The sequence below is a fragment of the Festucalex cinctus genome, chromosome 14, assembly GCF_051991245.1.
Source record: "Festucalex cinctus isolate MCC-2025b chromosome 14, RoL_Fcin_1.0, whole genome shotgun sequence".
Lineage (NCBI taxonomy): Eukaryota > Metazoa > Chordata > Actinopteri > Syngnathiformes > Syngnathidae > Festucalex > Festucalex cinctus.
The window spans coordinates 2,634,083-2,649,106 of record NC_135424.1 but is presented as its reverse complement, the minus strand read 5'-3'; the positions used below and the strand labels follow the sequence as shown (position 1 = coordinate 2,649,106).

Here is a 15,024-nt window from a genome sequence, read left to right as displayed (position 1 = left end):
TAAAGAGCAGCAAGTTACACCGAGTGTCCATTAGGGGTCTCTTATTAACGCTGTTAAAAGGTGATACACAATGTAGGATTTTTCATGATTTCAGGGTGGCCCACAGCCAGGACGTTGGGCCGCAAATGGCCCCCGAGCCGTAGTTTGGATGGAAAACAACGAATCCAGTACTTTCGATATATAAAACTTGAGTGAATACAATGACAAAATAATTGAGAAGCAAGACCTTTCTTTCTGACGCAGATGACGATTCAAACTGTCGCAGTCTAGCGCCAACTACTGCCGAGGAGGACTTACTCATTGTTCCATCCATTTTCTTGACCGCTTATCACAGGGGGTGCTGGAGCCTATCTCAGCTGGCTCTGGGCAGTAGCCGGGGGACACCCTGGACTGGTCGCCAGCCAATCACAGGGTACTAAATGTTTTATTTATTTATTTATTTATTTATTTATTTATTTAGCCTTATGACAGGCATTGACATACTTGCTCATCAATAAAGTTAAATTCATTGGGATTATGATTTAAAAAAAATTGCGTTACATCGCTTTTCATTCCGGGATCTATTTAAATTTCCACTCCATAAAAAAAAAAAAAATTCATCAAGAAATTATGTTGAAATTTTAGATAACTCAGGGATCTATCTACTTGTTTTATTATTATTATTAATATTGTAATTTAGCTTAACACATGCTAACGACCCTTGAAGCTCTTACATTATATTATAATTTTTTTAATATATATATTTTTTCTATTTTACTGAATATGAATATCGGCTTGAAATATCGGTTATCGGCCTCGTTGACTATCTGTATCGTATCGGCCTTGAAAAAAAACAAAAAAAAACATATCGGTCTATCACTACTGGATATTTTTGAAATATCTTTGCGACAAGTGCAAACTGTCTCGAAACATCGTCTTACAAATCCTGATGAAAATTGAAAAAAAATTCACTTTGTTTGCAAAAATTCACCGCTCGGTGAGATACCCGCTTTTATCGGCTTTCAGATTCGTCAAACGACTGATATCGGTCCGGCCTAAAATCGGTCAATCCCTATATTTTTGTTTTGTAAAGATCAAAAGAAAGGAAATATCAAACAAATCCCAATCAGAAGCAGCAAAACGTGCTTAAAAATGCAAATAACTGTCTTTTATTTTATTTTTTTTTTTATTTTGCAGCCGTCCCCCATCACAGTGGACAGACAGACGTCGGGCCCATCAGAGCGTCTGCTTCATGAAAAATGGAATATTTCTCTCTTCTGGCCCGACAAGTTCAAGCAGCCCACCTTCCTCCTCCCCTTCCTCGTCGCCTTCTCTCGCTTTTAATTCCACTCCCTCCCTCCATCCGCTCGCTCGCTCGCCCGCCACATCGTTCGCTCCAAAGACAGCCGAGTTGCCATGGTTACAATCACGAACACATCTGGCGTAGTTATGATGTGGTGTGCGCACATGCGCACACGCCGACCTGACGCCAAACAGCCGACAAACGGAAGAAAAAAAATTAAAAAAATTTAAAAAAATAAATAAAAAAAGAAGAAATCATCAATATGTATGATTTTGAGAGCTGTTGGCTGCTTTGTGGCGGCAGAGCGGCGCCTGCGTGGGGGAGATAACGCGACGTCGGCCTGCTGAGGGAGAAGATACGTCTGTGGGGAACTTTTTGGGGCCTTTCGTGATGATAATCGGATTGGTTTGTCTCAACCAACTGCGATTGAAACATCCAACGGGAGATCAAGATGGTGCCGGTTCAAATCGCGGCCGAAAAGTTTAAAGCATTACCTAATTAATTAATCAATCACAAAAAAAATATTGTACTAACGCAGATTAATCACACTATTAATTTTGACCGCAAATTAGCTTGACAGCGGATGGCTACGCTAAAGGTAGCGCAGGTTGTGTTTGATACAATGAGTATCACGATACAGGAGTCACGATACGTATCGCGATACACGTGTATCCCGATCCGTGGCCTTCAGGGCGATAGGTATCACGATATTTTATTTTACTTTACATACATCTTAATGAAAACAGTCATATGATAATTCTATGATGTTGGATGGCAAAAAATGTGAGCAGCGCTTTTCCGGTTTAACGAAACGTGCGGCGGTAAATTTTGTGAATGAATGTGTATATATTAGGGGTGTCAGGCGATTACAAATTTTTTAATGGCAATTTAATCACGTGACTTCAATAGTTAACTCACGATTAATCATACATTTTAAATCTGTTCTAAATGTACGATAAAATGTACAATAATTGTTTCCTAAGTTTTCATGCTTTTGTTAACATAAAGTGGGAAAAATGTTAAAGAAATAGAAATATGGCTGAATCTTTTAGTCATTGATGCAGTCATTTCATAATTCATAAAATTGTGTTGAAATTAAAAAGATGTACTGTACTGTAAAAAAACAAGTATTATATTGATTTGTGTTGAGGACAATTTTCTGCCACTAGATGGCATAACTGCTTTTGTAATACGGTGACAGTTCAGTGGATTTTTCTTTTTATAAAAAGAGCTAATCTTGTGAAATTCTGCACATTTTTGAAATAGTAAAATACAAATTAACCCCAATCTCCACAAATATATGCATTATTGTTCAAATGTAATAGTTTGATTAAAGGAACTTTAAATTAACTCAAAATTAATCTAATATATATATATATATATATATATATATATATATATAATTTTTCCAGAAGGTTTTTTGCACCACATGAGTGTCGACACATAGCAGAGCTGCCGTAAATGTCATTGTGAAGCCAAAGAAAAGAATGCGCCGCTTCTTTTCACAACACACCCATCGCAACCTCGTTACAATTGTATGCTTGGCAATCTTGTGTAACAGCGCGTTCCTTTTCTGGTCTTTTCCCTCTCCTGTCTAATAAATCCCACATCTCAAGGGGGCCAAACCCAAATAAAGCTTTCACAGCCTCGTCCCTTCACAAAAGGGGAAAAAATAAATAAAAAATCATCCTGCCATCACCAGAACGAAGACAAGCGCAGCTTTTTTTTTTTTTTTTTTTAGGTTTGTTTATACTTGACACGCCGGGTTTGCGTTGAGTTCGAAAAACGACAAAAACGAAGACACGCACGTCGACGTTCCAAGTCAAAACACGTTTAGCGCGGCTCGCTAACAAGCCGCCTTGCATTACATAAGCGCACACAAAACCACAGCTGTGGAGGAGTTTGACACTTACACCAGATGCCTGACAACCCCCCACCCCCCCCGACCCCACCTTTCACTTTGCATAGCTCCGCTCCTGTATCCCCCGGGGACTAGATGACAACCAAAACCAAGCGGTGGCGCTTTTCGAGATGAGCGCAATAGGCAGGTGACAAATTCAGAACAAAAAACAAACTCACCTTTTTGCCTTTCTTTTTGCGATGAGCCGCTTTTCCTCCTCCTGCCGCCGTCTTCTCCTTTACCTCCTCACTCATGTCGAGTCACTTCCTTCTTTCTTTCTTTCTTTCTTTTTTTTGTTGTTGTTGCGCCTTGTTTATTAATCCAGCATGTGGGAGCTCGTCGTCAGTTGGAGCTCCATGGCCACAGTGATTGAGAGGAGATGATGCTCTCCTCCTCCTCCTCCTCTTTCTCCACGGAGGTCCACTCCCACTCGGCTGCCTTCGCAATTAGCGGGCAAGGGTGGGGTAGAGACGCCGCGAGGGCGACACAGGAAAAGAGAGATTTTTTTTTTTTTTTTTTTTTGAAGGAAGGGTGTCTACCTGAGGTTACCTGAGAGCTCAAAAAAAAAAAAAAAAAGGAGAAGATGGATCCAAAAACGGAAAGTGGAGAAAGTGACGGAGAGGGAGGAAAAACAAAAAACAAAAAAACAAAACAAAAAACAGATCCACCGCTCCTACTCGCCTTTTTTACCGTGCGCGTCTGTGGCAGGCGCGACGCAAAGTGAGGCTTTCCACATCTCTGACAAGCGAGTGTGTTGAAGGTGGGGAGGGTCTGTGGGGAGGAGTGTGGGAGGGGGGGGTTCCTTCCAGAAAAAGGAACTCCTTTTCCACTCGCTGCCATGAAGCGCGCAGGATCAGCTTACTGGAAAACGGGAGAGAGAGAGAGAGAGCTGTGGAGAAAGCAAACGGGGGCAAAAGTTGGGAGGGTAAAAAAATGACAACATGGACTCGCGGAGCAGGCAGGGAGGTGGGCTGGAGGATGGAGACCCCCCCTCAGCTAAGGTATAAAAAAAGAAAAAAAGAAAAAACTAAGGTGAAAATAAAGAAAAAACTTTGCGTTCACGCAAAGTTGTTGTTTTTTTTTCGCCTACCATGTCACCTTAGCTGCGCCGTAAACACTTCCGGGTCATCTTCCATGTGAACAAAAACGACGACGACGTTTGTGTAAACAAAGCCATGTTCAGGCGTTTCATTCTCTACAAGTGTATGTCTATAGTAATGGAAATAAAGTTTAAAAAAAAAAAAACAGTGCAAAAATACATGCTCCATCCTAGTCGCTTTGGGAAAGATTTCCCACTGTTTTGTTTCATGTTTAGAAACGTTCCGTCCTCGTCGCTTTGAAATAAATAAATTAACTCATTCACTCCCAACCATTTTCACTGAAGTGTTTTCCTGGATTTTGACTGATTTTTCAAGGCCCGCGAAATATTATGTTCTATTGCTATAAAAATATGGAACATACCAAAAGAGAGATTAGAGTCTCTTCTTTTATCAGGGAAAAAACAAAAAAAAAAGTATATTCCTATCTATTTCCGCTGTGCAGGAATTAGCAAATAGAACATAGCTAAGTTTCATCGTTTTTCACAATTCTGCTTAGAACTGTGGGGAAATCAGCTCGTTTTAACATGGCCTGGTTGATCTCTTATACTCTGCTGCCACTCAACCATTTTCTGCAGTAGAGAGACTGCATCAAAGCCTTCTCTATGCTCTGGCATAAAAACAAACCCAACAAAAAAAACTTATAAATACGTCTTTGGGACACTTAAAAAAATTTAAAATATGACGTATTTATACGTTTTTGGGAGCTAATGAGTTAAAATTGTGTTTTGTTTTTTAATCTGATTTTTTTTTTTTAAGGCTAGTGTATACTATCAATAGAGTTGAATTGCTGGACAAATATTTGAAATGAAGTCTTTTATAAAATGTTCAACTCATGACCATTGTACATCCAATTCAGTGCATATACTTATTGTAATACTTATCGGTCAAATATGCTAATTGCTAAAGTAACTGCACGACTGAAATGATGATATTAACTAAATCACGCTGTGTTGCCACGACGACATTTCTCTATCACCTTTCACGTTGGAGGAAGAAACCATCTTGATTTATGTGCAATAAACGCTCGCCAACCTTGACGCCGCTCACCTCAGCGAAAAGGGCCGACCGGCGGCCAGATGGGAGTGAGACGCGCGTCACACGACACCTCGGTCAATGCCGTCATCGTCCTCCATCATACGCTCCGAAGCGACACCCGCCTCCCGTCAACGAGCCTCGCGCTCGAGGTTCATGGGCGGCTCACCAGGGTGTGGTCGCCTTAAATCGTTGCCACAAGTTATTGAATCACAAAACACAGCTGGCCAATCGACAGTAGATTCTAGTTAAATTATTAAGGAGGGTACTTTTAAAAAATAAATAAATAAATAAATAAAAATAAACAACTCGACACACAATTACAGTGGCTACTGTGGCTCCATGCTATTAGCTAGCAAGTTAGCCAAGTGTTAGTTAGCAGTCGCATTAACATTATTGCTGGAACGTTATAGCCGTAATTGGATTCATGTTGTTATTTGTTTTTTTTGTTTTTTTAAACCTTTCACCATGAATCCACCTCCTGTCTGTCTCATGTGTTTGTGCTGTGTCACATGGCACAGACGTGTCAATTAGCACAGACAAGATTTTACAAAATCATAATTTTCCTCTCGTTTTTGTTCATGAACTCAAATGTCCACAGATTGATTATTAATGAGGGTTTTAGTCTAGTTTAGTCGAGTTTTAGTCTTGTCAAATCAACGTTATTTATATAGTCTTGTGAAAAACATGTTGACAAAATTATTGTTTAGTTATTGTTGACGAAATTAACACTACTTACGTTACTGAACGACATCATACGGACGGCTGTTTGTAAAATTCCGACTATACTGACGATGACGATATTATTTCAGTGGCGTCCTTGCAAAAAGCGAGGACCAGACAATGTGACCAGATCAGACGACGTGTTCCGCGTTTGCCACGGATGTGACTTTGATCATCCAAAACGCAGACATGTGGCGTCACGCGCGGAAACCTAATTTGCCGCCGCGTGGCGTTCTCAATATTCGACATGAAAAGAGATGAAGGAGCTTTGCAGAGAGGAGGACGACTGATGAATACTGTACGTATACACACTGGCATTGAGGAAAAGCCGAAGGTTAATCGACAAAATTGAAAACTTTCTCCTTTTCTTTAGTCGCAAAACTGTTAACTTAAAATAGACATGATACACACTAGTTGTCATGACTAGGGTCATGCAAGGGTTATGTTTACTGTCATGACTAGGGTCATGCAAGGGTTATGCTTACTGTCATGACTAGGGTCATGCAAGGGTTATGCTTACTGTCATGACTAGGGTCATGCAAGGGTTATGTTTACTGTCATGACTAGGGTCATGCAAGGCTTATGCTTACTGTCATGACTAGGGTCATGCAAGGGTTATGCTTACTGTCAAGAATAGGGTCATGCTTACTGTCATGACTAGGGTCATGCAAGGGTTATGTTTACTTTCATGACTAGGGTCATGTAAGGGTTATGTTTACTTTCATGATTAGGGTCATGCAAGGGTTATGCTTACTGTCATGACTAGGGTCATGCAAGGGTTATGTTTACTGTCATGACTGATTTTTCAGATGACAGCACGTGTGGTACTGATCGGCAAACATTTTGTGACATCACAATTCAGCAAAATCAGCCAGCACAGACATGTTCAGAAATAGACGGATAACAAAAACATTTACACGTACAGTAAGTAGTTTAATTTCACACTTGATGGGTGGACGGACCCTCCAGCGACTCAATTGTTTGGAAATAAGCAATTAGGAAAAATCAATTTCCCATTTTATGTTCTCTTTAGCGAGAACAGGTGCCGAGACAAATTTTAGAGGAAGGGATGATTTTTTTTTTTTTTTTTTTTTATTGACACCGCTCCAAATTCACATGGCAACTTTGAATACTGAAAACTAACCCATGACATTATGAAAGTACTCAATCAATGGAAGCCCCCAAAGATCCTCTATTACTATCCTCTAAATTCAATACTTTTTATCTTGAGCATACCTGAAGGCACCTCAGCCGGCGCTGTAAAGAAATGTCACTTTCGAGCAGGCTGCGACAGAAGCCACCAGCCCTCCAAGCGTCTTCTCACATCCATCAGCCAGTGGATCGAAGTCTGCAATCATTTGCTGCGTGTCGAGGCCTGACATGAAGCTCGCCAAGTGTCGGCTGGCGTCTCCCTCCCGTTTCACTTGGAAATCAATCTTCACATACAGTACGATGAACAATCTGCTTTTCTATTGGCTGTTGCTTCTGTGTGACACACTTTCAAACGTCATTATTCGGGTTTATATCAAAATAAAACAAAAAAAAAAGTCACATTTAAAATCATCCCCAAAGGCTCATGTATTAAATTAATTGGCAACGACTAAAACAAATGAGATTTTTGCTGTAATTATTAGGGGTGTCAGGCGATTAAAATGTTGAATCGTAATTAATCGCATGACTTCAATAGTTAACTCACGATTAATCGCAACTTTTATTTCTGTTCTTAATGAACAAGAAATTATTTTTTTAAGTTTTCATACTCTAACAAAAACAGAAAAAAATTAAACTATAGAATAGTAATAGAATAGATAAACTAAAATTAAAGTAATAAAAATATGGCTGCATCTTTTAGTCATTGATACAACAATTTCATAATTCATAAAATTGAGTTAAAATTAAACAGATGTACTGAAAAAAAAGTGTGGTATTGATTTCTGTTGGTCATTTTTCTGCCACTAGATGGCATGATTGCATTTTTTTAAGATATTGGTGACAGTTCAGTGAATTTTTCTTTTCATAATAGCAATCTAATGCCATTTGTAGCATATGTCCGCGGGCCACTGCAAAATGGACGGCGGGCCGCAAATGGCCCCCGGGCCGTCGTTTGGACACTCTACTGCTGTAGAGAATCATTGCAACAATCGAGCAAAGACAATTGATGAAAAAATGATCATTGTTAGAGGGTGATCATTTTTCATGATGTTTGCTTTGTTGTTTTATATCACAAAGATGTAATCATCAAAATAGTGGCACAGCAAATTCCCACATTATTACTATTATTTGAGTAAAAGAATCTTCGGTGACTTTGAGCATCATCCTCCAACCGAGCCCTACTTTGTTGCTGCAAGCAGGTCAAGTCCAGACAGGTGCTCCCTGACTGATAAAGAGCTGCGGGGGACGAAGGGGCTCCATTTTTACCTCGGCCCGAATATTCCAGGGACACATTTTGCGTCGTTAACGATTTCCACCAGGAGAGCCGTATTGAGGCTTTTACCGAGAAACCAGCGCTGATTCAGGGGCAATTTTCAAACTACTCCCTCGCCTTCAACGTATAAGTGTAAATATGTATAATGACTTTAATTTGCCCAAATTGCTACTTTACAGTGAAGGGACAACTCCCTCAACAAAGTATAATGACAGTGTTGATGCAAACAGAAACACCCACGATGGCATTCGGAGTCAACAGGCTTGAGCGTGTGCACAATTAAAAAAAATAAATAAATAAAAATAAAGAGATTACGGCTAGACTTGCTTAAATACAACGGCATATTAGGACAACGTATAAATATTTTTATTTTATTTTATTTTTTAGAAGGTGGGGCAATATGCCGAGAAAAAAAAACTCACAATTTTGCCACTTTCTAAAGTGGCAAATTTGTGAGAAAAAAAACTTGTAAATTTTCCAATTTAGAAAGTGGCAAATTTGTAAGTCGGTATGTAAATGAGGCCAATGGAAATGCAGAAAGGGTCATCACAGATAACATTTGCATGAATAGGCAATACAAAACATGTTTAGAATTTCTCTAAAATATTTTGGAGGAGTTCTATTTTTTTTTTGGGGGGGGGGGGGGGGGGGGGGTGATATTCGGAGCCAATATTCACTTTCACTAAAAGGGAAAATATTTGCATCAAAATTAAAAATTAAATAAATAAATACAAACTAATTCTTAACTTTGTTTTGTTTTTAAGCACAAAAAAATTATACAAAAATAGACAATAGTTTTAAACTGGGAAAAAAAACTCCCTAAGGTTTTGTACAGTAAATATAGTTTTCCAAAAAAAAAAAGTAAATATCTAAAATGTTAAATTTTCTCTTTTAATTTTAAACAAAAACAAGGTGCAGGGATTTTCCAGGGTCAACCGCATTTCTCATAAAGCTAACTGAAAATTTACAAAAATAATTGCCTTAGGTTAACAGTTAGAAATTGATCCTTTATCGGCCGTTAAGATTTTTCAAAAAGGCCCCTTGCCGATATTCGTGAAAATGCTGAATACCGGCCTGGCCGATAATCGCTCGATCCCACCTGCGGCCCACAGCCCACCATTTGCACATCCCTGACCTGGATGTGACATGTGACAACTTCCTGTGCGAGCAGCCACGTGGCCACTTGACATAACTTCACTAACACGCGGACCAAATTAATTTGCTTGTAACTGGACCATTAATGTCAACAACGACAACAACAACAACAACAACAACGACCGAGCGGCCATTTTTTGTTTCTGAAAAGGGATTTTCTTAACACCATAACATAAATATACTTTTGGCTATTGCGTCTCATCAGCAGATCTCTGGCAGAGGATTTTTTTGTTTTTTTAAGCAGCGCTAAGCTTGTTAGCATCACCCAAGTCAGATGAGGACGCCACAAACACTGAGAAATAGTCAAAGACATCCAGTCCGTGTTATAACCAAATGAAGGCACTTAAGATGCAAAGATGTTCTTTTGATGCGTCAGGACACACAAAAAAAAGAATACATTGCTCGTAGGCTATACTTCAAATCAGACTGAGAACATTCAAAATGTTTGAAGCTCAATAATCACCCTTCCATTCCTCTTCAACGATTTCATAATGTGAACGATCTGCGGACAGAAATAATCTGGTCAAAGCGTTGCCACGGACAACCAAATGGCCGCTCGCTTCTCGTTACGTAGCGCGCGCGCGCGCGGGCACACATGCGCACACGCGGGCGACACGCGGAGGGGACCGCTTTTCTCCCAGCAACATCATCACTCGCTTTCCCACCCATCCAGAGCTGCTGGCGGCTGGCTCCCTGACCGTTGTGAATCAGCACAGACGAAAAAGAGAAGAGGAGGGGCGGGGTCTGCCTTTTGTATTTCAAACATGACTTGGGCACATTGGGCTATGTTATCTTCACACTGACAGATTAAAGCGAAAAAAAAAAAAACAGATGGAAAAGACGTATGACGACGCCCAAAAGGTGCAAAATCAATGACATACGTTCAATTACAGTACAACAAAACCTCATGTAAAAGAATTGTGTTGAACGAACGGGCTGTGTGGGAAAACGTCAAAAACGGCGAGACTCTTTCCATTTGAAATGAAGACTGTGTATTTTGGATGTCTATTTCAGGATTGGAGTAGAAAAGATAAATATTTACTAGGAACTTTACTGATTGCAAGCAAAAAAACGATAACAAAAAAATGGTTATCACCGGATATTCCTGATATGTCAACATGGTGGGATATAGTAACAAACATTTACAAAATGGAAAGATTAACATCAATTGTGAATCAGAACCATGGTTGGTTTGAGAAATGTTGGGGAAAATGGTTACGGTACATTAAAATAAAAAATCCCACTTTAATTCTAAATTAGGATAATCTGGAAAATATTTATGGTCACTCCCTGATGTTCTTGATGCTATTTTGGTTGTATTGTTTAGCATTTTATTTTTTATTTTTTTATTTTATTTTTTATTTGGTAATTGTTGTTGTTTTATTTTTAGATGGGATTTGTTTGTTTTTCTAGAGAGATGAATGATGATATGCATATTCTTGCATGAGTGTATTGTACCCATCTGTTAAGTCTGAAAAGTTACAAATAAAGAATTTAAAAAAAAAAAACGGCGAGACAATCTTGTTAATGTTTATCAAAGAGGATAATGTACTAGTAAACTTACATAGTGGAACGAGTGTATCTGACTAACTATGTGTGCCACTAGTATTCTATTCACATTGTAAATGTCAACTAATTGACATCTAGCAATTTCATTTGTAGTACTAGAGTAAGTGCAAGTGAAAAAAAATAATAATAATAATCTTATCACTTCCACTTTAACTGAGGTGCATGTGTGCTCATCAGATTAATACACACACGCGAGCGTGTGCATAAAAATAAACACGGCCGCGCACAAAAACTTGCCGCTATGTGTGTGTGCGCGTGAGTGAAGTTACAGCGGAAATGAACTTCAGTAAAAGGTCAGATGTCACTGATTCTTGAGAGGGTGGCGGGCAGTGGGTGGTGTACACGGGGTCAAGGAGGGGTTTGGGTAGGGGTGGGGTTTGTGTGTGTGTGTGTGTGTTGGGGGTGGTGGCAACTCCTGTTTTTCTGACTAATTTTTTCGGGAGCTTTGTTTTTGTTTTTTGTTTTTTTTAGAATTATTCAGAAAAAGAGGAGGAAAAATTGCTCAGATAAACATTATTCAAATTTAATTCAATTCAATTTTATTCCGGACTCGGGGTCCACTCTAAAAATAATAAATAAATAAATAAATAAAATAACCCCCCCAACAACAACAACAACAACAAAAAATACTACAAAAAAAAAACAGGGAAAAAAAAAATTCCAAAAAACAGAGCACCAAGTTCTCTTTTTCTGAATATTTTTTTTTCTGTTTTACCGAATATTTTTTTCTGTCATAAAAAATATTCAGAAAAACAGAAAAGATTCTTCAGAAAAACAGGAGGAAAAATTACTCAGAAAAACAGGGGGACTGGGGGGAAAACATAAAAAAATAAAAAATAAAACATAAAAAAAACAGAAAAAAAATAAATTATTCCGGAAAGCAGAGCACCAACTTCTGTTTTTCAAAGTATTTTTATTATTATTATTATTTTACCTCTGAACCTCTAAAAAAAAAAATCTTGTTTTTCTGAGTAATTTTGACTCCTGTTTCTGAATATCATATTTTTTCCTGTTTTTCATATTTTTTATGACAAAAAATATTCAGCAAAACAGAAAAAAAAAACTCCCCCCAAAAATTATTATTATTATTATTTTTTTTAAGTAAATGCAATAGACTTCCGTAGGCAGCGTATCTTAAGTTCGCTTGAACTAAAAATACAAAAATCCGAATGAAAACATTTCCATGTTTATATATGACCGATGTGTTTCTAAATCTTCTGTCTGTAACCCTGAAGCAAGTTGTATATTTTCAAATCCAAGTCAGAATGACGAGACAATTGCGCATAATCACCGGGTTTAATTGTGCGGTTAATCGTTTTCATCATGACCGTTGGCCTCGTCACTGAACCGTTGTTGTGCTATTCAACTTACTAATGACTGTTTTTTCCCCAATAGCTCTGCGGTTTCGGTTTCTCGTAGCAGGTCCGGGCACAGGCCTACTATCAGATTAAAGGAAAACAATTAGAGCGTCAACCAGCTTTGACGAAGGACGGAAAAACAAGTTGAGCATAACATGAAAAGCCGCAATTCCTCACGTGAACCCGACTGAGGCTTCACGATGACGCTGAACCCGCAAGCATGTGAAGGCACGCCAAGCAAAAAAAAACGTGATAGCAACATTCCTATACGTTCTTGGGAACGTGTGGCCACTCGTCCGCCCGACATTAGCATAACGGTTGGGAGGCGCTCGGCATTCTCGTCTTACGTAACGACGGCGGAACAGATGTGACATTGTTCTCCGTCTCCTCTCATACTTTTTGGCGATTCGAGTCTCACGAGTGTGGGAATCATCCGTTTCATAAATCGCCGCAAGTCATGCAAAACCATCACGCAAGCAACACGCACGCACGGGAGGCTCTTGCATACGGCGTTGCCATGGCACACGCTCACCATGGCAACAGAGCCGGCAACCAGGGAATAGAGCGGCGGCGGCGGCGGCGGCGGCGTCGTCTGGCCCACTGTGGATGCTCAGACTCAGACGAACATACATACATACAGTCGGATGGCTGAGTGTATGGAAAAGATAGATAGTAATACCACAAACTAGTAGACATGGGTCATGCACTATTAACCTTCCAGGCCCTACTAGTAGCGCAAAAATGCTTACTAATAGAAGTTGTTGCCTCACTAGTAAAATGTAGTTGTCCGACTTGTATGCCAAAGTTGTCTTATTATAGTGTGAAGAAATGTCATACAGTAGTAAGACATGTTTGTGTTACTAGTAGGGATGTAAAGATATCCAAATATCACGATACGATAATTATCACAATATTGTGGGGAGGTTGTAAAAAAATGAGCTCATACTAATGAAAAACAAAACAAAACAATATTGTGCTTTTGTTAATGCATATTAACAACCAACAATCTCACGTACTTGTTAAAGGGCCAAAACATGCCTTATGAAAATTAAACTGCACTAAAGGCCAGTCCAGCGCTGACTGCTACAAAGCTACTGTAATGACTAGCCACTAGTAACATTCGAACATTCTCCTCGTTAACATCTAGCACTTCACAAGTAGTACTAGTCGCACCGAGATGTCAACTACTGCAGTCTTTCTTTACTAGTGACATGTACCGGTAGTTGTCCAACTGGTATGCCAAAGTTAGAAGACTCTGTTAATCTACTAGTACACTTGAGGTCAAAGTGCGTACTAGTAGATTCACCTTAAGATGGATATCAAATAATTGCTGAAATCATATAATTGTTCATTAAGACTCTGAGCATTTCCGATGTTCTTTGCCTTCTCTAGCAGGACAACATTGACATACTAGTCGAACAATTCCGACGTTTTACTAGCGTGCCAACTTGAAACATTATTTACAAGCGGAGCACACGCCCAAGCTAATAATATAGCTGCATGCTGTTATTTCCATTTCCATGCATCACACCACAGCAGCAAAAAGTTCAAACCTGACTGACTACATGGGGAATCCCACACATTTGATTCAACAACACGCACATGAGCGCTATGACTTCGGCAACTACGCTATGAGGCTAACCGATAGCCTTCAACATTTACCATCACAATTTGTTGCATAGTGTACTGTTAAGAGTGAAATTTCCTTCCTGATCTGCTTGGAAAATATGTAAAATATGCAATTAATCCACCAAAAAAAAAAAAAAAAAAAGTCAACATTTGAGTTTGCCACCAGTTAGCCTATAGTTGCTACTTAGGGATGTAACGATAACGGCAATATCGTAAAAGCAGAACATCTGTTAAAAAAAAAAAAAAAAGCCAGGTTGATTTCCATTTGTGTAGCTCTAGCACCCTCTGGTGGATAGTGTGTTAATGCGGTTTAATTTTCACAAGACATGTTTTGGGCCTTCTATGTTTAAAATCAACGCTATTTGTCAGATAAAGGGGGAACATATGCTTGTGAACAGAGTCAGTATGTGGAGGATGTGTACTTGCATTGAAAAGTAAGTGCCTCAATATATAAATTATTTTTATATATATTATTTCTTTTTATAGTATTTGTCATTGTAATGTACAAAAGCACAATATGGTGTGTGTTTTTTTTAGTAGGAGCTAATTTTTTTAAATATTGTTACCTTTTTTTGTATCGCCAACCTCCCCACAATATCGTGCTAATTATCGTACCATGAGCTTCATTCATTTCACAGAAGAGGTTGTTGGCCTTCTGTCGATTTGTTTGCTTTCATCGCCATTTGATTAAAAAACACAAAGACACAGATTGTTATCGCTAAGTGTCTTTTCTTTTTAATTAGAATTAAAAGTGAGACTAATTTGACAGGCATTGGAAGCGTGTTGTTCTCAAAGGTACCTCGCATCCTGTGTTGGGCAATCTATAATTAAGACTTCTGTTCAGACTTACA

At 39.0% G+C, this 15,024-nt stretch overlaps 1 protein-coding gene across 1 annotated transcript in view; it reads right to left on the bottom strand.

Annotated features, from left to right (window-relative positions):
- The window catches only part of LOC144000875 (ankyrin-3-like), a 121,450-nt gene extending 117,506 nt beyond the window's left edge, over positions 1-3,944 (bottom strand). Inside the window, exon 1 of the mRNA XM_077494597.1 lies at positions 3,362-3,944. Within this exon, the coding sequence (XP_077350723.1) occupies positions 3,362-3,436 (75 nt within the window). The 5' untranslated portion in view covers positions 3,437-3,944. The remainder of the gene's footprint in view (positions 1-3,361) is intronic.
- Positions 3,945-15,024: the final 11,080 nt, after the last annotated feature.